General features: G+C 51.6%; 2 protein-coding genes across 9 annotated transcripts; both read left to right on the top strand.

Annotated features, from left to right (window-relative positions):
• Nucleotides 1–63: 63 nt before the first annotated feature.
• Nucleotides 64–5133, top strand: TIRAP (TIR domain containing adaptor protein). Of its 8 annotated transcripts, XM_066334714.1 has the most exons (6): nt 77–170; nt 2558–2626; nt 2785–2868; nt 3320–3420; nt 3932–4540; nt 4679–5133. In XM_066334714.1, exons 3-6 carry the CDS (start codon nt 2825–2827, stop codon nt 4720–4722), a joined length of 798 nt encoding a protein of 265 aa, XP_066190811.1. In that variant the 5' UTR covers nt 77–170; nt 2558–2626; nt 2785–2824; the 3' UTR covers nt 4723–5133. The 8 variants fall into 8 exon arrangements, with proteins under 8 accessions (XP_066190812.1, XP_066190810.1, XP_066190811.1 ...); XM_066334715.1 differs by lacking the exon at nt 2558–2626 and having other exon boundaries at nt 64–170; nt 3320–3387; XM_066334713.1 differs by lacking the exon at nt 2558–2626 and having other exon boundaries at nt 64–170.
• Nucleotides 5072–21886, top strand: DCPS (decapping enzyme, scavenger). Its single transcript, XM_066334709.1, has 6 exons — nt 5072–5458; nt 6971–7139; nt 14479–14624; nt 17149–17262; nt 20531–20641; nt 21440–21886. The coding sequence occupies exons 1-6, from the start codon at nt 5072–5074 to the stop codon at nt 21704–21706; spliced, it is 1194 nt and encodes a 397-aa protein (XP_066190806.1). The 3' UTR covers nt 21707–21886.
• Nucleotides 21887–22292: the final 406 nt, after the last annotated feature.

Below are 22292 nucleotides of genomic sequence, written 5' to 3'. Positions count from 1 at the left end.
CAGGCGCAGGTGCGGCGTATGGCGGCTGGGAGGCGGCGCCGCGCGGTTCCTGTCCCTCAGCCGGGGCCGCGCCGGGCCCTCGGGCCGCCCCCACCCCTCACGGGCCTCTCCTCCGCCAGCTGCCGCTGCCTGGGTTCGTGTATGGCCGACCGCTTCTCCAGCCCTATGAGGTACATGCGGTGCCTGGGCCTGGACGGCCGCTATGATGCCGTACGGCATCTGTGTGGCAGAATTTGGGTGTACTTAGAGCTTTCCTGGAGAAAAACTATTCTGTGTTTTCTGCGTAGCTCCGCACTGTTTTGTACTGGCACTGTCAATGAAATATTCATGGTGCTTTTAGGGACAAAATGAGCCTTATTTTCTCACCAGAGCCATCTTGACCTTGCCTTGCAGCACCTGGTCTTCACTGGTTCTTAATTCCATAGGCAATCCTGTTAACCACAGGCTCCTGGGGATGACCAGCCTGAAACTCCTGGTGCGGGGATTTCAGTGTGGTGCTGAGTCAAGGCACGTTGTGAATAGAGCTGTGCCTGCTTAGTTACTCCTTTAATGATGATTATATTATTCCTGAGGTAGGGTGGAGGTCGGTCCAGATTGTGCTGCCTCTTGGAGTCCAGGGTTTGTTGGTTCACCCTTGCTCAAGTTCCCTCTCTGGGGTGGCTCTGGGCTTTCCAGGTGCGGTGACTCACACGGCAGGTGGCTCCCCTTCTTCTGGATCCCGTCCTCGGGTGGGGAGTTGAATTTTGGGGTGGTGGCAGCAGTGCCAGGGCAGGGACTAATGCAGAATAGGTCCCAGTGGGATGAGTGGGGCTGGGCCCATGACTGGTGGCAGTCTGTGAGTCCCTGTGGGGCTCAGCACCACTCAGCCTTGAGCTTTTTCCTTTGGGATTTAGCCACCAAGGGGCCAACTGTGTCCCTGCTTGGTGCAGAGAAAGGAAGCCGAGGTGGTAGCAGGAGGTGAGGAAGAGCCCAGTGTCTCTCAGGGAATTCATTGCATTTTTGGGCACAGGCTTCCCAGGTTCCTCACTCTCAGCACCATGTTTGAGCGTGGGCTGAGGGTCCTGCAGGAGGATCCTGCTTGCTCTTGCACCCAAAGGTGCCTCCCAGGGCTCATAGGTGGACTGGCTGGTGTAATCCTTGGGGATGGGGAGGTGTTTACAGCAAGGGGGAAAAGCCATCAGGGAGCCCTCCAGTTTCACATGTTTTTGTGCTACTGTGCCCTGGTCTGTTTTGCTGAAGGTGATGAGTGAGTAGGCATGGTAATAGCCGTGGAAGCCACAGCCGGGTGGTGGTATGGAGGGAACATTCAGTGTCCAACAGGAGCTCTTCAAAGACTTGTGGGACACAGTGGTGGTGTGGGCATGGGGTTCCCAAAAACCAGACGGGTGCTGATGGGTATTTGGGGAGCTCCTGACCTTCAGCTCTCCTTCCCAGGAGATCGAAGGTCCCTGGGCGTGAGGAAGCAAACAGCAGTGTGCCAAACAAGGTGGATTCAGCCCTAGGGCACAGCTGGCTCATGGTGGCATTGATGAAAGGGTGTCTTAACTAGCCCTGGCATGGGGTGTTGAGGTTATATGGGGTGGGAGGGGGACAATATGGGGGCTCAGAGGACATGAGACTTTTCCCTGAGGAAAATATTTCCCTTCAGGCGTAGAGGTGGGGAGTTTGTTGTCCCAGTCAGCTTACAAGAAGATGAGGGACACCAGGGTTGTGTTTTGGGGGAAGGTGCACCAGTCCTGAAATTGGCATGATGGGCACTGGGCAGTGACTGCCCTCTCCATCAACACGTTGAGTTAGGTGAGCACAGCCATCTGCCAAGGCCAGGCCCTCAAAGGCCAGTGCTTGGAGCAACCTGGACTACTGGAAGGTGTCTCTGCCCGTGGCAGGGACTTTGAACAAGATGATCTCTAAGGTCCCTTCCAACCCAAACTATTCTGGGATTCTGGATCACCTCCACACTGTGCTGGGCCACCACCTTGGCCATGGTGACACTGCAGCAGTGGGTGGAGGGTTTAGTGTCCACATCAGAGGTGCCGGCATTGTCCCCTTGACACGGGAGAGATGTGGAAATCTCCCGTGCTAGGAACAGCCTGTCAGGGAGCTGGATGGGCATGCAGGCCCTGGAGAGCCCCCAGACTCCTGGGGGATGGAACCAGGACCCACCTGGAGCTCATCTCTCACAGGGCATGGAGGAGGAACCACCAGGCTTTGGGGGTCAAGGGTGATGAGGAGATGAAGGCAGTGTCAGTTATTGGCCAGCACCACAGGAAAGAGACAAGGGGAAGGAGAAATACAGGTGGGATTTGGGGGTGAAAAAATGATTTGTTTGGTAAAAGTAACTCGTAAAATAAGCACGAGTGGCAAACATGGACATGTCTGTATTTAGTCAGGAAGCCAGGGAGGGAAAATAGACCTGAGTGCTAGTGGGAGCTGGGCACTCTGACACCCAGGCAGTGACGGCATGTGGCGGATGTGGGAGGAGGCCCTTGGGAGGGCTCGGCTTCCCCTCCCTGCAGTCCCGGCCCATTTACCCGGCCTGTGCTTTCACATTCCCCAGCAGGGGCTGGAGCTGCTGAGGGTACCTGGGTGTTCAGGGAGCTCCTCCACTCTGTTCCTGGGGAGGCAGGTGGGTGCCCCTGCCCTCATTCCCACCCCAGGGCAGCTTCACTGGGAACCGCTTCTGGATGTGGAAGCTTCAAGGATGGATCAGCCTCGCCGTTCACTGCAGATGTCATTAGACTGCAGAGTGAACATACTGCATTCTACCTGTCCTTTCCCACCCAGGTAATCCCAGAAGAGCTTTCTTTGCCAAACCCAGGGGCTGATGCATCCCCTTCCCTGCTCCGGTGCCAGACTCCTGCATTCCAGGTAAGCATCCCTCCAACTTTCCCCTCCACTACTCATTGTTCCACTCATACTTGAGCTTTTGGCTGTCACTAAGTGGTGACACTTGGGCACTGTGGTTTCCGTGGGCGTGCCGGAGTTTTGCTGGCATTTCCTGCAGTCCTGTGTTTGGAGTAGGGGAAAGGCTTCAGCGTCACTTGGGGTGTTTCATTTTGGAAAGGGTGATGCCAACAGTGGAAAACAGCAGCTGTTTCCCATGCTGCTGCTCCTGGGTGTCCACAGGGAGTGTCTGGGCTCCCTAAACCACGTTGGAAGCACAATGTGGAGGCATGGGATGGTAGGGAACAGACAGAAATGCCAGAGCAGGCAGCACCAAGGATGCACAGCTCTGGACATCACCCACACTGCCTTTGTTTTGCCAGCGCCCAGTCCATCCCTGGTGATCCCAGCTGATTCCCACTTCTCCTCTCCACAGGATCCTTTTCCAACTGATGGGAATGAGGGTTTCTCCTCCCCATTCTCTCTCAGCCTCGCTTGCTGCAGGTGTGTATCTCCAGTGGAGAGAGCTAGTAACAGGTAAATGTTCCTTCCCAGCCCATTTTGGGGAGGCAGATGCAGAAAACCCTGCTGGGGGTGATTTTGAGGCTGTAAGATAGCACCCTAGAGGTGCAGGTCCCTGGAACAGACCACACTGAGCTCTTGGGGCTGAGACCTGCCATGAAGTGGTTCTTGCTCTCAAAGAGTTTTTTATCCCTCTTTTCTGCTCTCAGGAAAGGTGTCCTGCTGGCAATCGGTGGCTGACCAGTGTGCTGCCCATTATGGCTAGTGAGTCTAAGAATAAACCCTCTGGCTCTGTCCCCTCCCTCATGGCATCCCCTCCCCAACAGAACACCAGGGTACCAACAGGCAATCATGCCACAGCATTCAGGTGTTGGTGGCAGCTCAGGTTTTAGGGACCGGGATGGTTTTGGGGGTCAAGGTGAGATCCCTTTCCATCTGGGGGCATTCTGCAGATTGAATGATGCTGTGCTTGGGAAGTCCAGGGGGGTGCTGAGCCCCCCGAACTCACTGTGGCCTCACTCTGCAGGTTGGTTTAGGCGGCTCCTGCACAAGCCCAAGCCCAGCTCAGTGGAAAGCCTCAAGTCCAGCCACTCTACTTCATCCTCGCCTTCTTCCTCCTCGTCTTCCTCTGCCAAGAGCTCCAGATCTTCTCCTGGCACGAGCCTGGCCACCAGCTCCATCTCCCTGTCGCCCGTGTCAGCACTGGACATCAGCGCCTCAGACAGTCCCCGGTGGGACAAGAGCTACGATGTCTGCATCTGCCACAGCGAGGGGGACATGGAGCTGGTGGAGGAGCTGGTGTCCTACCTGGAGGGCCAACCTGAGAGCTTCCGTTGCTTCCTCCAGCTGCGGGATGCGGTGGCGGGGAGCGCGGTGGTGACAGAGCTGTGTGACGCCGTGCAGAACAGCCACTGCTGGGTCATGCTCATAACCCCCGGCTTCCTGCAGGACCCCTGGTGCAGGTACCAGATGCACCAGGCCTTGGCTGAGGCTCCCATGGCCAATGGACGTACCATCCCCGTGCTGAAGGACGTGGATCGCAAGGATTATCCCAGGGAGCTGCGGAACATTTACTACATCTACATGGCGCTGAAGGAGAAGAGCTTCAGGCAGATCAGGGACACTGTCATGCGCTGTGAGTATCCTGTGGGAGGCTGATAAAATGTCAGGCCATTGGGGTGAGGACCATGGGAAGGGACCAGATTCTATAAATTTATTTGAAGTTAATTTTTAGAGTAATTGTTTGCTAATGCAGCTCATTTACTCTCTGCAGACCTCCAGGGACTTTGTCAGAGCTCCACAAAGAGGATGGAGTAGTGCTGGGAGCACATGCATCCCCATGGGCATCACAGAGCTGTTGCCATTGGATATGGGTGTTGGCATGTTCCACTGGACCTTGAGGTCAAACCTGAGCTGCTCAGACCAGACCTGGGAGCCAAAATGGGGAGTTCTGCACATTCATGAGGGGCAGCAGACCCACCACGTCCTGGTGGTCAGAATCTCCTCAGTGGGGACAGTGATATCCATCACACAAACACTAAGCTCTGACATCGAGTGGTTTCTCAGAGTCACGACAGCTCTTTAGTGTGCTGGCATTCTCTGTCCTGAGGGCTCCAGGACCCCTACTAAGCTGACAAGGCGCCTGCTGGGCTGTGGACAGGACAAGATGAGGCAGGCAATGACTTTGCACGGAATCGTTGCGACTACGGAAATGCAATTTTTTAAAAATTTTGGTGGTTTTCCGTATTTTTGTCTCAATCCCCGGTTCGGGCGTTTGTGGGAGAAGGAGCCGCGGGGCTGCGCGACCTCCGAGCCGCTAGGGGGCGGGATGCCTCAGCGCTCCCCGAGGGGCCGCGCGTGCGCAGTGCGGGGGCGGGCGCGAGCCATGGCGGAGAGCCCGCAGCCGAAGAGGAAGCGGGAGGAGGAGGGAGAGAAAAATGGCGGGACCGCCACTGAAGGCGGCGCCGGAGCCACCATCACGCTGTCGGACCTGCGGGTGCGGCGCGTCCTGCGGGAGTCGGCGCGGGACAAGATCGTGTTCCTGCACGCGGAGGTACGGGGGAGTGGGGGGGCTGTCGCGCCCGCCGCCATTTTCCCCGCTGAGGGCGCGGCCCCGCCCCCGGGCGCGCGCTCCGGGCAGGCCCCGCCCCCGGCAGCACGTGCCCCGGGCATCCCGCCCCAGCCTGGTCCCGACCGCTTTTCCAGCCGGGAGCCGCCCGAACCGGGCTAAGCTGTCGGCCAAGAAGGCCGCTGGACACCTTACTGCAGCCCTCTTTCTTGTTGGTATAAATTGGTGCTTTTGGATTCAAGCATGTTGTTCGTGCTTGGTAGGTAAAGTGGCACGGGATTGCAAGCAGCGTGCCGACTCTGGGACTGTAAACAGTGCAGCCATTACAGGAAAGTCTGTAAAAACGCTTAAGATTGTCTGTCCATGGCGAGGGAACCATGCAGCTACCTTATATCCTGTCTCCTGAAGATGTGCATCCAAGCAGAAGTTGAGGATAGGGAAGTTCCAGGCTGCTTCTGTGGTCTCAAGGCGGTGGGTTGCTGCAGTACCTGAACTGGACACAGACATCCAGCTCTGCCCTGTGACCGTGTCAGGAAAATCCACAAACGCCAGAGGTTTATGTCCAAAAAGGAGATAGAGGAGTCCTTCAACTTTATTCGAATAAAGAGAGAGAGTCCACCAAGGGCGAGCGTCCCCGGGGTTTTCTCTCTCCTGGTGTTTTGGAGGGCTCAGCTTCCCTTTTCTCCCAACTCCCGGCCGCATGTTGCCTGCTGCCTTTCCCTTTTGGGCGAGGTCCTGGGAAGGTGCAGCCTTCCCCAACCGCCTACCCCATACACCCCTTAAACGTGTCATTTCCCCCTGTCAGTTCAGAAGTTCAGGCTTGTGCAGACCCTTGTCTCCTCCAGGAGCCAAACTGCCCAAAGTCAATAGAGTCGTTAAGACCCATTTCAAAGACATTAACACCCATCAAATTGTTTGTAGGGCATTAGTACACATCTTCTTTCTCAAGCGTGAAAGGGTTTGGGGAGCCCCAGGTGAGCCCCATTGCTCTCCCGGGTGCTGTGGTGAGGCCTCACCTGTGCCTTGTACAGACAGGATCATGTTGGGGGTTGTTCCACACCCAGCACCTCCCAAAACCAGCAGCTGAGGCCTGGATTGGGGGCTGGGGTTCCTTGGAGCCAGGCAGCAGTAAGTGCTTCCTGCCCCAGAAGTTGCTCCCTGACTGATGCAAATCCCCATGCCTGCCTTTACCCTCTTCCTGGGAAGTGTCAGAGATGAAATTGGTGCTATGGGTCAGCGGGAAACCTGGGAGCATCTGAGGACATGCAGGTGGGCTGAGTCATTGCCCACATCCCCTGCTCCCCCAAAAACCACCGGTGTTCCTGGTTGGGAGCAAATTCCTGCTGGCTTCTGGGCAAACGTGCTGTTTATTTTTGGTTGGATGTCTGGCCTGCAAGGGAGTTTGGGCATGAGGTGTCTGCCATGATCCCTGACCTCAGACTGTCCACTCAGTGCTGGGTAGGTGTTTGCTGATGACTTTATCCATTTGTGTTCCAGAGGATTGGCCTCTCTGGAGAGGGCACAGATGCTGTAGTCATCTTGGAAAAGACTCCTTTCCAGGAGGAGAAGATCCCAGACCTGCTGAAGAAGCCCATGAACGCGGAGCTGCAGATGCACAATGACATTTACTGCACGTTTTACCTGAGCCCTCCCCCAGAGCTGAGTGGTGAGTGCCCTCAGCCCTGCTCAGGGCTCTTGGGAGGGTGGCTGGGATACTGGGATGTGGATCCTGCCCATTCCAGAGGGGAGGATGCAGTGAGATGTGCAGGTGCCACTGTGGGACCTGGCTGTGCCACTCTGGTTGTGGTTTGGTGACAGCAGCACACCTGCCCAGGTGGGGAGGTCATTGTGTTGTTGCTACACTGCAGGCAATGTTTTATCCTCAAGCTTTGAAAGCTGCCCTGTTTCATCCTCTTTCTCCCATGTCATGGACAGGTGCCTCATCTGCTGAGGCCTGAATGGCCATTGCCTGATGACCTTGTATATGGAGGTGCAGAAAAGCTCAGGGGTGTGAGGGCTCTCTCTGAGTGATTATCAGTGCTTTTACTTGGGTAAGAGTTGTCTCCTTCCAGACTATTTCTCTTGAAACAGTCTGCAGGGAAAATGCAGCTGCTTCTCACCCCAGGGTGGATCTCATGGGCTTTTTTGTCACCTGGTAATGACAGGCAGCTTGTATTTGGGGGAGGATTTAAGTGCTGGTAACCTCAAGTGCTGAGGCAGATGAGCCCCATACCCCTGCTGATTTCACACATCTGTGTGTTGTAAAACTCTTAATAACCAAGTGTGACAAGGACAAATGGGCAGGTTGGGGAGCTGCAGTGGGAGGCTCTTGCCCTGTAGAAGGGACTGTGGTCCCAGTAGGAATGTGTCCAGCTGCCACTGGAAAGCAGCGCTGGTCTTTGGGCACCTCAGTTTAATCACAGAATCTCTTGACTGTTCTGGGTTGGAAGGGACCTTAAAGCTTGTCTTGTTCCAATCCTCTGCCATGGGCAGGAGCATCTTCCACTCTCCCAGGCCTTGAACACTCCCAGGGATGGGGCAGCCACAGCTGCTCTGGGCACCCTGTGCCAGGGCCTCCCCACCCTCACAGGGAGCAATTCCTCCCAGTATCCCATCCAGCCCTGCCCTCTGGCAGTGGGAAGCCATTCCCTGTGTCCTGTCATTCCAGGCCTTTGTCCCAAGTCCCTCTCCAGCTCTCCTGGAGCCCCTTTAGGCACTGGGCAGGGGCTCTAAGGTCTCCCCTGAGCCTTTTCTTTAAGCTGAACCCCACCAGTTCTCCCAACCCGTCTCCAGAGCAGAGCTCCTCCAATCCTCAGAGCATCTTCTCAGACCTCCTCTGGACTTGCTCCAGTGGCTCCATGTTCTTCCTGTGCTGAGGACCCCCAAGCTGGAGGCAGCTCTGCAGGTGGGGCCTCACCTGAGCAGAGCAGAATCACCTTCCACAATTAATTCCATGTGAGTGTTGGTATATATTTAAATTCCGGAAGTGCAGTGATAAATTCCGTGTCAATGCTTTCATAAACACAATAACAGCCAAACAGATCAAAATTAATTTAATAGTCAAAATTAATCTAAGTGCCTTAAGTAACATGTTGTCGCAGGGCCAAGTTAAATTTTCAGAGTGTTTGACGTGCCTTCCCAAAAATACTCTTGTTTTCGCTCTGTTCCCATGGTGTAGGAGGGAGTACTGTCTGGATTTGTCAGCTTCAGTTCTGCAAAACTCCTTTTCTCCTGTGAAGGACTTAAAATTAAAGATTTTGTTGTTACAGTGAGTTTCAGTCTGAAGAAAACACCATAACACCATGGGTGTTGTTGGAAGACGTTAAAGCTCCTCTTTCTTGGCTGGGGAAGCTCCTGCTTGGGTGCCTGCTGCATTCCAGCCCGGCAGGAGTTGCAGTGATTCCCACGAGGTGGCATTGCAAGACTGAAATCCCCTGGGCTGCCTCCAGCTGTGCTGGCCTTCCTTACTTTGCTGCAGCACTGTGTAACTCCACGTTGCTCTGATAACAGAATTCCTTATTTTGTTTAAGGCTTATGCCAGGTGCAAAACCCCCTCCTGCATGTTTGAATGGGGTCTAAGCTTGTGGCTTTCTTCTGCCAAAATTTATCTTTCCAGTGGTGCATCTTTGCTTCCCACCCCTCTCCTTGGCACCTCTTTACTCTGGGTGCTGAGCAGCCCAGAGGAGATCAGGAGGGGGCTGTGGACCCTGGAGCTGCTGTCCAGGCTCCCTGAGTTGGGGTGGAGAGCAAGGAGGCTTCTTCTTTTGGAGCAATTAGCAGCAAATAGCTATTTGGTGGGCACACTGCATGAGCTGCAGGTGGGCAGCTGTGGAGGGAAAACAGCTCTGAATGTCAGGAGGGGAAGGAAACAGCCCTGATTCTCAGGAGGGGAAGGAAATTACCCTTTGGAGCTGAGTCACCGTCGTTGACATGAGGAATACAGCTTAAAAACCTAAACAGGAGGAATTTCCTGTAAGGCTGCAGTCAGGTTTGACTGACCTGGGATGTTGATGGTAATGTGGAGGCCCAGGGAGCCCTTGCACAGGGTCTGTTGGCTCCTTGGTTGCTGAGTTAGAGTTACAGGTTTATCTCCTGGTCCTTGGGAGTTTATTCTTGGGTATAAGATACAGTAAAATATTTTGTAGAAAAGGCCAGACTTTGGCATTAAGCAGTTTCATGGAGCAGTCCTGTGTTGTGTGGTGAAGGAATTCACCTGGGAGATTTCACAGCTGAGCCCTGCCACACTCAATCTCTTGCATTCTGAGGTAAGATAGACCTTGAGACAGGAAGCTGTCTCGAGGACAGGACGTGACTCGTGCTGACGCTGTGAGGAGCTGCCTCCAGAGCCTGTTTCTCAATGCTGCCTCTGTGGTCTCACTTACCTGGGGCTCTTCATTCAGCTGGAAGTGGAGACTTCATTCACTCTTTCCCCACCTCTGTGTTGAAGAGAGTTGGGTGCTGCTCCCTCTGTGCAGTCAAACCAGCACAGGCTCCATGCAATGATGCCTTGTTTGCATGGTGGCACAGGGAAAGGGAGCCCAAAGCATGTTACTTGAGCAAACGACTCCCCTCTGACCTCAGGGAATTCACTTGGGGAAGATGAATTTCACTCTGATGAGATCTGTAGATCTGGGAGCACATCAGTGTGAAGGCAGCACCGGATGAATCTTGCTCATCTCATTGGTTTTACTGCACATGTCAAGGCTAAAATGGGAAATAACATTTGCAGAGAAGCCAGTAATGGTCAGAGTTTATCTGAAGGGGAACCCAAACCCCTGGAATGAGGAGAGGGGACTTTGGGAATTTGTGTTGAGTAGTGTGTCAGAGCTGATATGACTGTGCTGCTACCAAAGGCAGGCATGTGCAACTTATTTTAAGGCCACTTTCTGGATGTTGCCTTGATTTAAGAGGCAGCTTAACCCTACATATGAAAGGAACCCCCAGCCTTTCCCCTGCAGGGAGAGCAAGGGCTCTTTCACAGAAAGGAAAACACTTGCCTACTGCCAAAGGCTGGATTGCCAAAGCCAGATGGTTCAATGTACACATTCCCTGATAATATTCCCTGATAATATCTCGTTTCTCACACCCATTTACCAAGGAGAGCTTGATGTTTGTGGCAAAAAGCAGCCTCTTTGTGCCTGGCTGCTGCAGGACAGTTTCTCCAAAGCTGTGCTGGTGTGATTTAAGGGCTCTTATCAGTTCTCTAAGGAGTCTTTGCTCTCTGGCTGCAGGCTGAAGCTTATTAAAAACATCTCAAAACAAGCACAGTGAGAGAAGCTCTGGCTCCACTGCTCCAACATGGGGTGGAGAAATTGTGGGAAAAATGGGAGAGTGTGGAAGGAAAGTTTTCAGTCATGCAGGAAGCAATCCACGTCCTAAAAAGAGTCTGGTTTCAGGCAGTGAGGAGCTGGAGAAACTTGCAGTGGGAAGGCTGGTTCTTCTCCCTGCACTTCCACACTTCGGCTGCCTCTGGGGTTTGCCCAGCCAAGGGAACTTCTTGCATTTACACTTAAACAAAAAGCTCGAGCCTGAGGCTGTGGGAGTGTGTGGGGTGGTTTGGAGGGTGGTGTCGTTGTGCTTTGCTCTGTGTTTTGCAGAGGTGATAAACTGCAACTTTCCTCTTTACAGTGCCTGTTGCAGCTAATATCCACTGAGCCCCCAAGTCCCCCTGGCCATGAGCCACAGGGGCCAGGCAGCCTTTGCTGAGTCCCTTTCTGCCTGCTTGGCTTGCCCTGGCATGTGCAGGCCTTGGAAATTCTGAGCTCTTGCAGGCTTTATCCTTTGCAGCTTTAATTCATTCACTAAAGGGTGCCCCAGCTGTTTGGGACAAAGCCATGGGCATACCTGGCTGGGGCTGGGTTGGAATCCGGTGTTCCCGTGTGACCCTTGTGCAGCTGGGATCAAAAATCCAAAGAGACTCTTCATGCAGCAGAGGAGATTGTGTGTTATGTGTCTACTTAGGGCATTATTCATTTACTTAGGGCTGCATCCAAGGTGCTGTCTTCCTACCTGGTAATGGGAAGGCATCTCAGAGCTGGGTGCAGCAGGAACAAGGCTTGTAGAGGAAAACAAAACCTGCAAGACTGCAAATGTTGACCTGACTGTTGTTCCCTCGCCTTGGCACCTTCCTGCTCCTGATGGTTAGGTTGATAAGTGAAAGCTCTGCTTCCTGCTAGCAAGGGGAAGAACAAGCACCCCTGCCCAAAAGGAGAAATATGTTGTGCCTGCCCTGTGTTCTTCTACTGGCTCCCTGGCAGGGTCAAATCTGTCTAAAGCAGGCTGGCAGACGGTGTTAATGCTGCAGTGGGGTGGGAGAAGAGAGTGTGAGGCCTCTCCTCATTGATGTGCTGAGCTGGAGGAGGATTTTGGCAGGGCCTGGGGACAGTGTGGTACAGAAGGGCATGAGACTTCATTAGTGAGCTTGGTGTGCCCTTTCCTACCTGCATGAGCTCTCTGCTCACATTTTGTCCTCTCCTCCTGATAACAGCTGCCTCCGGCCCTTTTTCCCTTAAGTTCCCCAAATGCTGTTCTGATTTTACTTTTTTGTCTTGGGTTGTGTTTTCCTCTCTTGTTTTTAGCAAGAGAGGGGAGAAGTGTGTGCCTGCTCAATCTGAGCCTCCTTTTCTCCTGGGCAGTTTCCCAGCATTGTGGTGTTTCCCCTCAAATCGTAAAGTGACCAGCCTGGGCAGTTGTTCTCTGCCTCCTGCTCATCCATGTTCCTTCGGTTAAACCTCCTGACTTTTTATAACCTCCAGTTAGTTAACTGTCAGTCCTGTCTTCCAGAATAAACCACAGATGCTCCGCGGTGGCCCCGGGCCGGCATTCAGGAACAGGCTGATGTGACTCAGATGTGAGCAGAGACAATCCCTGATGCTTCAGCCAGCTTAGAAACCCACATCACGTGTCCAGCAGTTCCCTACCCCCGTTTCCAGGCCGGGGCAGGTTTTGGGTGCCCCGTGGCCTACGTGCTGCTCCGGTGCACAGGGAGCCTGCCAGGAGCAGCCTTGGGAACTGGAGCGTGGCCGTGGGCCAGCACTGGAAAGCTTTTGGGGCGAGCCTGGTCTCGCTGTGGATGTTTCCTGCAGCCAAGCCCAGGCTCAGCTGTAACTTTGCATCCTGTGTGGGGCTCCTAAGGACTGTCAGGCTCTGAGCAGGTATCAGCCTCTCTGGCTGCAGTGATTGATGGTAATTAGCATCGCTGGGGCATTTTGGGGTTGATGAGACCTTTAGAAGGGAAATAACCGTAAGTGAACCACAGCCTTTCCCCTGCCTCCTCTTCCAAACATCTGCTCAGCTGCAGCTGCACATTAGGGAGTTCTATGAGCTCTCATTTAAAGCACCCTGAGTTCTCTCCCCACCGTGAGCAGCCACCTCCAAATTGGGGAGGTGCCAGGGAAGCCATTATGGGTCTCTTGCACTCCCACGCACTGTGGTTATCACCACTCAGCACTGAGGGCCTTCTGCTGCAGGTCTTGCTCTGTTTTTGGGGTATAAAATCAAATTGTGAAGGTTTCAGCCTGAGGCTGGCTGTGGTATTTTATCTTTTGCCTTTTTTGTTTTCTCCCTAGTGCTTTGCTGATCTTTTTAAGTGAGGAGAGCTACAGCCTTGTCTTTTTTTCTTTCGTATTACATCATCCTGCTAGAAGTGCTAATTGAGTCCTGGAAAACAACCTTGTTTGAACATGTGTATGGTGGGAATCAGACCAGACTGCCCTTGTGGTTCGCATTTTCATATTTCATGTTACCAGCATTTTCCTGTGGATTTCATTAAGCTGGGTTTGGCATGGAATGAAAAGGCAGAGTCTCTCAGATTATGCAGCACTGACCTTAAAAAAACAGAAAGCAGAAAACGAAAAAGGACTCAAACCATCCTAAATCCTGGCTCTGGGAACCAATAGGTGTTTCTATTCAGTGTCTAGCTAGCCTGTATACATACATAAGGAGTGAAGCACAACTTTGGTGTCCTGGTCTGTGTGCAGCCCCTGGTTTTCTGTGGCAGACCCTGGGCACAGACTGCAGTGTTCACAGTGCCCCAGTCACTCACCTCAGTCTGGTCTGTGTGGGGTTTGCTTAGGCTCATGGGGCTTTTCTCCTCCCTGCATTGAAGTTTATAGCTGCTGTGTCAGCTGGGGAGGCAAAGACACTCCTGTGCCCTTGGAGCACCTTGGAGCTGTGGCAGGCTCTGTATCGCACATCCAATCTTGGCCAAAGACGGATGTTTTCCGTGTGTTTTAGCCCTGTGGGTAGGATTTACTGCTGCTCACATCACAGCTGCCAGGTTGACAAGGTGAGCACTTGCATCCTGTTTAATGCCACAGAAATTGGCAAAGTTCTGATCTTGAGGCAAACAGAATATGTTTTGGTTTTGGCAGGATGAAATGCTTTTTGTGGGCAGAGGGTCACTCAGCTCTGTTCCCTTGGCTCATCCTGAGCTGTGTGGACTTATCAGCTCACATTGCTCACTCTGGATCTGTCCCTGTGCCCTTGACTTCGTTGCCTCCTGTACTTGAGGCTCAAGGCCAAGCACTCTGACTGAGCTCTGGGAAGAAGCTGTTCCTTGGAGTTCATCTGTGTTTGTAGCTGGATGAAGTAGCTGGGTGTGTCCTGTGAGCTTTGAATTTAAGTATGAAGAAGATGTGTCTCTGTCCCCAGGGTCATGTTTCTGTCCTGGTTGTTGACTGCACATAAACACTGCCCTGGGAGCCCCACCTCTGCCCCCGATGTCGCTAATAGATGTGAAAGAGCGAGTGTGGAAAAACTCAGACAGCAAACTCCTGCACCTGAACTGGAAAGACAGGCCCTGGCTGTGCCCTCGGCTTTTTCTTCCTCCAGAAAAGCAGCAGCAGTGCAGGAGGTTAAAGCGTTTGTTTGCTTTCCATGTCCGTTCTCCCTCACCTTCTCGTCAAAATGTCCTAGTGTGGCATTTTTTGGAAGGGAAAAAAAGATTTGTTTGGGACTGAAGGAAGCAATGTGGGTGGTGACTCAGTCAACGTTTTTGTTCCTAGAGATCAAAGCTACGGTGGTGTACCCTGCCACGGAGAAACACATCCAGAAATACCTCCGTCAGGAAGTGCACCTCATCCGTGAGACCTGGGAGGATTACAAGAACATAACCCTGCCCTTCATCCAGTCCCAGAGCTTCAGCATCCAGGTATGGGTACCATGCCCTCTCCTGCAGGCACAGATGTCAAAACACTGCTGTCAGAAGGCTTCTCTGAAGCCCAGGCTGGAGAGCTGGGAGTGTTCTGCTCCATCTCCCCGATGGTTGTGTTGTCAGCTCCGTGGTGCTGTCCCCTCTTACTTGGTTGGCTGGGACATCCTTCTCCATCTTGGCAGAAAAATGTTTGCCTTGGAGCTGTACTTCAAGTTGCCTTTCCCAAGGTTTCTGGATAAACTCTTTGGGTTTTTTTCTCCTTTCCAAGGTTGGCTTCCTGGGCATTGGTGCTGTTCACTGGGCTTCTTAGGAGTCTCTGGGTTGTTATGGAAATGAAAAGGCACAGATTGTGCTTGGGTTCCTGCAGCACAACTCACTCCTTCTGCCATTCAGTCCCTCAGTCCATATTCCATGTGGTGAAACTGTTACTTTTAGTGGGCTACTTGCCCCAGGCAGCCCCAGCTTTTTCCTTGGCTTTATCCGTTTTTGACTGTTTCTCTTCCTGTCTTTCTCCTTTAGAGACCAAAAGACTACAAGTCTGTAGGGATCAATTCATACCAGCCTTTGCAGAAGGAGGAATAAACCAAATCCTGGGGCTGCTGAGGCTCTCCATTAAAAATAACTCCCCAAAACTAACCAGGAGCCTTGGATGCCCCCCTCCCCTTATCCCATCTTTCCTGCTGCCTTAAACTGCAGCATTTATTAGCTGGAGAAAGGCAAGTGTGTGTTTCCACCAGACCACAGCCTTCATGGATTTTTTTTTCTCTGTGCTTTTGCTCACAAATTTCTGAAGTTTCCTGGTGTAGCAGCTGCCTTCAGGAAGTACTTGAGCTCTCACTGCCTCTTCCCCCAAATGCTTGTGAGGTGGTTTCAATACATGAAAACATATTCCTTGTGACCATCAGGAGCATCTGCTGAGAAATCATGGTCAGCATGGGCAGTCCTTGCCCTCTGGGATTTAATAATGCTGTTCCTTGTCTTTATCCAACTGGTTTTGCCAAGTGGAAGGGGAAATGTGAGGGGTGGCAGAAATACCAGGGGACTACAGAGGCGTCTGTGTTTCCTGCTGGAGGATACAAAGTGTGAATGCTTTCAGGATAATGGTTTTATTGTGGTGCCAGTCCCTGGACATGTGTTCTGCTTGCTGGGCTTGTGCTGGGAGCAGCAGCAGCAGTCAGCCAAGGACCTGCCCATCATGAGGCAGCCTTGGGTTTAAAATTCAGCTCATCTGATTAGTGGACTTATTTAGGGCACTGGTAGCTTGGCACTTGTGATCAGAGCAGGCATAAAAACCCCAACAAATGTCCATTTTCTGCTGAGCTTCCCCCTGAACTTTCCTCTTGGGGTTATGGAACAGAGTGAGCTTGTGCCATGCTTTTGGGAATCACTTGAAAAATCTAATCTCTAAAATTATGCTAAGGAGAAAAGATAGTGATTTAAGCAAAAAAATCTCAGATCAAGGGATGAGAAGTAGTTTTTTTTTTTCCCACCAGATGTATTCAGGTCAGTTCGCAGCAATCCTAAATGTTGATTAGATTAATTAAACTCTTGATGGATTTCCCTCAGTGTGTCTGATGTGCACAGCAGCACCAGCTCAGTTCATCTGGTACATTTGTGAAACTGGCTGCACCTTCCCTACCCACCTGGGGCAGCCAGAATATTTCAGACCTATATCTGGTGGGGAAAATGATGTTTCCAAACATTTTCAACTTCCAAGCTTTAGCAGTTTCCTGCTGCCTTGTGTTGCCACCTTCCAGGGACCTGGCCGAGGACTCTCTTGCCAGTTCAGCACTTAAGAGCATAGCATGCATTTTGGAAGTGTAAAGAGGGATGCTGGAGCTGAGACTGGGAGCCAGGGAGAGCAAAGATGCTTTTATTTGGTCTTATTCTATCACTTATCCCTGGTGTCTTCCATTTCCAGAACTCTTCTCTGAATGGTGCTTTGCCTTGCAGGAGGAGCACGGGGGGATAACCAGAGCAGGGATTACAGGCAGGCTGGAGGCTGGAACCATAAGTATGGAAGAAGAAGAGTGGTGAGCTGTTTTCTAATCAGCCAGGGAGCCAAGAGACATGCATTGCCCAAAAAAACCACAGGCCTTTCATATCCCTGCAGAGAGCTGCCAGCAGCCAGAGCCATATCCAACTCTGCTCCTTCCTCCTTGAATAGGGAACAAAAACAGCTGAGTTCCCTTCCCAGACCTGGTTGTAAAGATTTTGCTGTAGCTTGCAGGGTAAAAAAGATGTAAACAGCCCTGTGGTGCTGCAAGAGGTGTGTGTTGAGCCCCACAGGAGCTGGGTTCCACTGCTTTTTACTGAAGTGCACATAATATTCTGGAGTTTATTGGTTGGTGAAGTGTTTTATGGCTAATTAATTACAAATTATTTGGTCATCCTAAAATAACATCGGGGTTTTTTTTATCTATTCTAGTTGCAGAGAATGTGCAGTAATCCATGAACTTGGGCTAAATGTACCTATATTTTTATTCTCTGCTGATTTGTAAATCACATATTTCTCTTTCAGTGGGTGTATAACATCCTGGAGAAGAAAGCTGAGGCTGATCGAATTGTCCATGAAAACCCAGATCCTTCCAATGGCTTTGTTCTGGTCCCAGATTTAAAGTGGAATCAAAACCAGGTTGGTTTGCTTCTCTAATGCTGCCTATCTGAAGGTAATCCAGAGGAAATGTCCACCTTCAGACTACTAAGAGCACCCTGAGACAGTCTGAGTAGGTTTCTGTGCACACTGTTGTTAGTGATGACATTGCCAGGGCCTTTTAGCCCAAGCAGATTAGGGATGCTGCAGTCCCAGGTGTTCTGTCTGGTGCTGAGATGTATTTGTTAGGTTTGCTTTCACTTGTCCTTATCAGCCCAAATGTTGTCAGGATGTGTTCAAACCAAAATCCCATGTATTTGTTCTGCTGAACTTGTCTGGTTTTTTGGGGTTTTTTGCAAGCCTTGACTTGAGGTGCAAACCAGGCAGCTGTGTCATCCTTAGGTTCCTGCAATTTACTCTCCTCCACAGTGTTAAACAGATGCTTATTGGCTGATGAGCAGCTGCTTTACAAACCTTGTGGGAGTGGCCACTTGGTGACAGTGATTTTTTTAAGACCAGGCTATAATCCTAAATTGAGAATTATTCTTTGGGTTCCAGCTCCCTTTCATGCTTTAAATTTGGGGATGTTGCATACATGCCCCCCTCCCTTGAAGTTGGTGGCATCAAAAAAGTCCCCATCGTGTTTCTGATCCTCACATGCTTCTGCAGGAGGCATGTGGGGAGAGTTGCTGTATGATTAAGACCTAGAAATGGAAATTAAAACTCAAAAAAAAGGGAACACAAGGCTGCTGGTGGGCAGCTCCATCCTGTGTGTCTGTGCAGGGAGCAGCTGTTGTGGTGTGGAGCTGAGTTGTCCTGGGGAGTCCCTGCAGGGTAGTGTCTGCACATCACTTACTCCAAAAATCCTGTCAGGTGGTGATGGGGTAACTAAGCTCGAATTTCCACTTGGTCACCAGAGGCACAACCTTCTTCCTGATGAGATTCTGCAGCACAAGGGATACATGTCCAACTTGTAGGATGTGCCCTGTTCTGTGCCCTCCCAGTGAGGCAATATTTAGGGATCCTAAAACATGCAGCATGTTGTTCTTTTCCTGACTGTGAGCAAAGCCTCAGTGGAAATCCTTGTGTGCTACAAAACCAAGCTTTGCAACTCACATCTGGACTGGGCTAAAATCACAGATGGGCTAAAATTTGTGCTTTGGCTTTCTCTAGAGATGTGCTGTATCCACATCTCCTGGCATGGTCAGGGAGTGCCTCAGTGGTAGGATTTGTCCTTAGGGGAGGTTTCTCCATGTTCCTGTTGCCTCTTGGAGTGCTGAACAGGATCTTCTGGACTTCTCCACAGCTGCTGGGCTGCTGTCTGCACCCCAGTCATCCCTGGAGCTCTCTGGGCCCTTTGCACTACAGATCTCCTTCCCAGGCAGGCGAGACAGCATCCAGGTTGCCTTTGAGCCAAGGAATTTCTTCTTGGCTGTGGTTGGCACTGAGCCAGAGCTGATCCTGACAGCCCCGGGGTGGCCCTGGAACACCAGTTCCTTCTGCCACATCCCACCTGACAGGCAGGACTGCTGAATGAAATCAGGGAGGTGAGATGCAGCTCCCAGCAGGACTCTGAGCATTCCCTCACAAGTCCTTTCCGCCGTGTGGCCTCACACTCCTTCAGTTCCTGGCCCACAGATCCGGAGAATTCACCTGCAGTTATTTCAGACTAATGGATGGGGGGGATTTTCTCTTTAGCACTGTGAAGTCTGCTGGCCTCAGCCTTCTGGGTGGTGCTGCCCAACCTTGATAACGGTCTGAGCTGGTTTTTTTAGGTTTTTTTTTTCCTCGTGTGTGTGGTTTTCTTGGTGGGGTTTTTTTTTGTGTGTGTGTATATTTTTTCTTCCACAACTTTTGAATTGATTTCAAATCTGCAGGAGCCCTGAGGCGTTGCCTGAAGCATGACATCATTCTAGGCCTTTTTAGCAACAGGCTTATTTGTTTCAAACAGCAACATGCAGATGTTGTTGTAAGGAAAAGGGCTGTTTGCTTTCCCTCTCACCAGGCAGCCTGGAGCCAAAGAGCACAAGCTGATACACCATCTTTTTTTGGAGCTGTGCATGGGAATCAAATGGAACCATGAGCATGACTGTGCTGCCTGGGTGCAGGAACAGCTCCATGCTTCAGGAGCCCTGTGAAGGGTCCTGAGAGCATCCTTTGAGACGAGTATCTATTTCTAAAGAGCTGCATTGGGTTTCTCACAACCCTGAAGAGATCTGCTGGATCTTAAATACCCAAACCCTTTGCTTTCCAGTGTTTATATTATCAAGTCACTAACTGAGCTGCTGGAGACTGGGATTTTCTTTTTTTTTTTTTTTTTTTTAAGTGTAATGATCCACAACTTTGTGTCATGTTAAATGTTTAACGTGCTGAGGGCTTGGGGGGATGCCAAAGGTTTTTCTGAGAGCTGCTCAAGGGCCATATTTTAACTGCCCTGAGTTTGTACAGTGACCAATTAGGTCTTGAAAATTGTTATTTATAGAACTATAATGCGTGACTCAAAAGTGGCCAGCTATTTGCAGTGGAAAAGTAGAGAGCTTAGCAGTGGGGAAATTTTCAGTTTCAGTTTTAGCTGCTGTGATTCACTGTAAACGCTCGTCTGAGCGAGCTGCAGATCAACTGGCACTGTGGGGTGTGCATGGCAGGGGCTGAGTGACCCCACATACCTGGGTGGGTGCCTGCAGCTGGTCTCCAGCCTCAGTCACACAGAGAAAACATTTTTGAGGTGCTCAGGAAGATGTGAGAGTGGAAGGGCAGCACTGAGCGTGATGCTCTCAGTATGAGAGGGCTGGTCACTTCATCTGCTTCTAAAGCTGAGAAGGTGTTTGTGATCCTACTGTTTATCCGTTGGGATGAGGCTGTTCTCTTCTGGTTATTTCTGGACAAAATCCAGTTTCTCTAGAAATGATGCTTTGAGGTGCAGTGGGATTGTGGGTGAGCACATCCCATACTGGGAGTTTCAGCCCAGTGTGGGTGTTGAGGACAAGTATCCCTGTATGGCACAAGAATCCCTTTATAACAGAAATATCCCTGTGTGGCACAAGTATCCCTGTATGGTACAAGAATCCCTTTATAACACAAATATCCCTGTGTAACACAAATATCCCTGTATGGTACAAGAATTCCTTTATAACACAAATATCCCTGTATGGCACAACTACCCCTGGGCAGCACAAATACCCCTGTATGGCACCAAGATCCCTACATGAGAGCCTAGGAAGGTGTGAATGGTGGTGTGTCAGGTCCAGAACCCTGCTGCCTCCATGTGCTGTGTGTGTGTCCCCTCCCTGCCCACGCTGTGTCTCTGCAGCTGGAGGACCTGTACCTGATCGCCCTGGTGCACTGCCGGGACATCAAGTCTCTGCGGGATCTGACGGCCCAGCACCTCCCGCTGCTCAGGAACGTCCTGCAGGAGGGGCAGGTGAGTGGCAGGCTGGTCCCACGCTGCTGTCCTGGCCAGGGAGAGCTCGGCTGCCTCTGCAAAGGCACTCCCTGTTTTTTCCGCCTGGGGACTGCTCCTCAGGAGATACAAGTCATGAAGCAGGGCTGTGTTGCCCTCTCTGCCTGGACACCCTGGCTCCTGCTCTCCATCAGCACCTTCCCCAGATCATGCCACATCCAGGTGCTGCAGGAATGCTCCAAACTTCCCGTTAGCAGTGAGCTCTTCATATGAACAACCCTGTCCCAATCCCTTGCCTGTTCTCACTGGCTGATGTGTTTTTCCACAGGGTGTGTTTGGGAGATGGATGTGCAGTAGCTTCTCTTTCCCTCGCTGTGATAGAATTTGGAAAGTAATTGCACTAGGGAAGGTGGGAGATTAATTAAGAGATTAGTCAGGGGATTGCAGCGAGCAGAGCCCGGCGTGCCGTAGCTGGCCGTTTGCAGTTTATAGCTTTAATTACACTGGCTGGTAACGGATCCCTGTTACTTTTCCAATGAGTTGGAGTGATAAGGGTGAAAGGGAAAATGATAGGTGTGGATAGCACATCCCATCATGGAGAGATAAAAGTGGGGCAGCTGGGGGCCTCGCTCTATCCCCGCAGAGGCTGAAGTGGAGGGTGGGGAAGAGCTCTGTCCTTCTAATCTTCCCCCTTTCCCTTGCTGTGAGGAAGCTGAACTCCCTTTTACCTTTCTCTGCGCCTTTCCTGCCATCCAGGGATGCTCCTTCCCATCCATTCCCAGATTTTGTCAATGCTGAGCTCTCTGTTTCCCCTCTCAGGAGGCCATAGTGAAGCGTTTTGGTGTGCCTGGCTCCCAGCTGCGGATCTACCTGCACTACCAGCCCTCCTACTACCACCTGCACGTGCATTTCACTGCCCTGGGCTATGATGCCCCGGGCAGCTCCGTGGAGAGAGCCCATCTCCTGGCTGATGTCATTGACAACCTGGCCATGGACTCCATGTACTACCAGAAACGGGCTCTGACCTTCCCCCTGCGGGCTGATGAGCCCCTGTTCAAGAAATTCCAAGAGGCAGGAAAAGTGTGAGGAGGCAGAGGTGCTTTTGTATAATTTTTTTTTCGATAAATACCCATTTTTAGGCTTTTTTTTAAGGTTGTGTTCCTTTTGTGTTTTTAAACTCTGTTTTTGTACAAGGTGGGGCTGATGATCCTTTGCTATGGAAACCGTGTTGTCTGTTCAAGTCCATTAAAACACTGGTTGAATAAACCCCTTTGAGTGTGCTGGATTTGTCCTCAAACTGGGCCCCTGTGGGATGCAGGGAGCAGAGGGGTTTGGGTGGGAGTGGCTGTGTGTATCCATCTTTTCCACCAATCCTCAGGTCAGCCCAAATAGGGTGGTAGGTACATGGTCCAAAAAGCCCTGCTATCCTCAGGAAGCTTCATGTGTTTCCTACAGATTTACCCCTGGGATTGAGATTGCAGTTTTCCTCAGGCAGGGAGGGGTGCCTTGCTCCAAAGAACTCCAGTGACTAACCCGAGTCCTCACCCTTCCTGTCTGGCTGTGTGGAGACAAACACTCTGTGCTATTGATCCCCAGCCTGAGAGCCATCACCCCTCTGCTGCTCCTTAGTCATCTGTGTCTGAAACAGCCTCCTGTGCAGGGGCAGCCCCTT

Source organism: Sylvia atricapilla, chromosome 23 (assembly GCF_009819655.1).
Source record: "Sylvia atricapilla isolate bSylAtr1 chromosome 23, bSylAtr1.pri, whole genome shotgun sequence".
Lineage (NCBI taxonomy): Eukaryota > Metazoa > Chordata > Aves > Passeriformes > Sylviidae > Sylvia > Sylvia atricapilla.
Note: the sequence above shows the minus strand (reverse complement) of the source record. Positions and strands in the feature narration are given on the sequence as shown.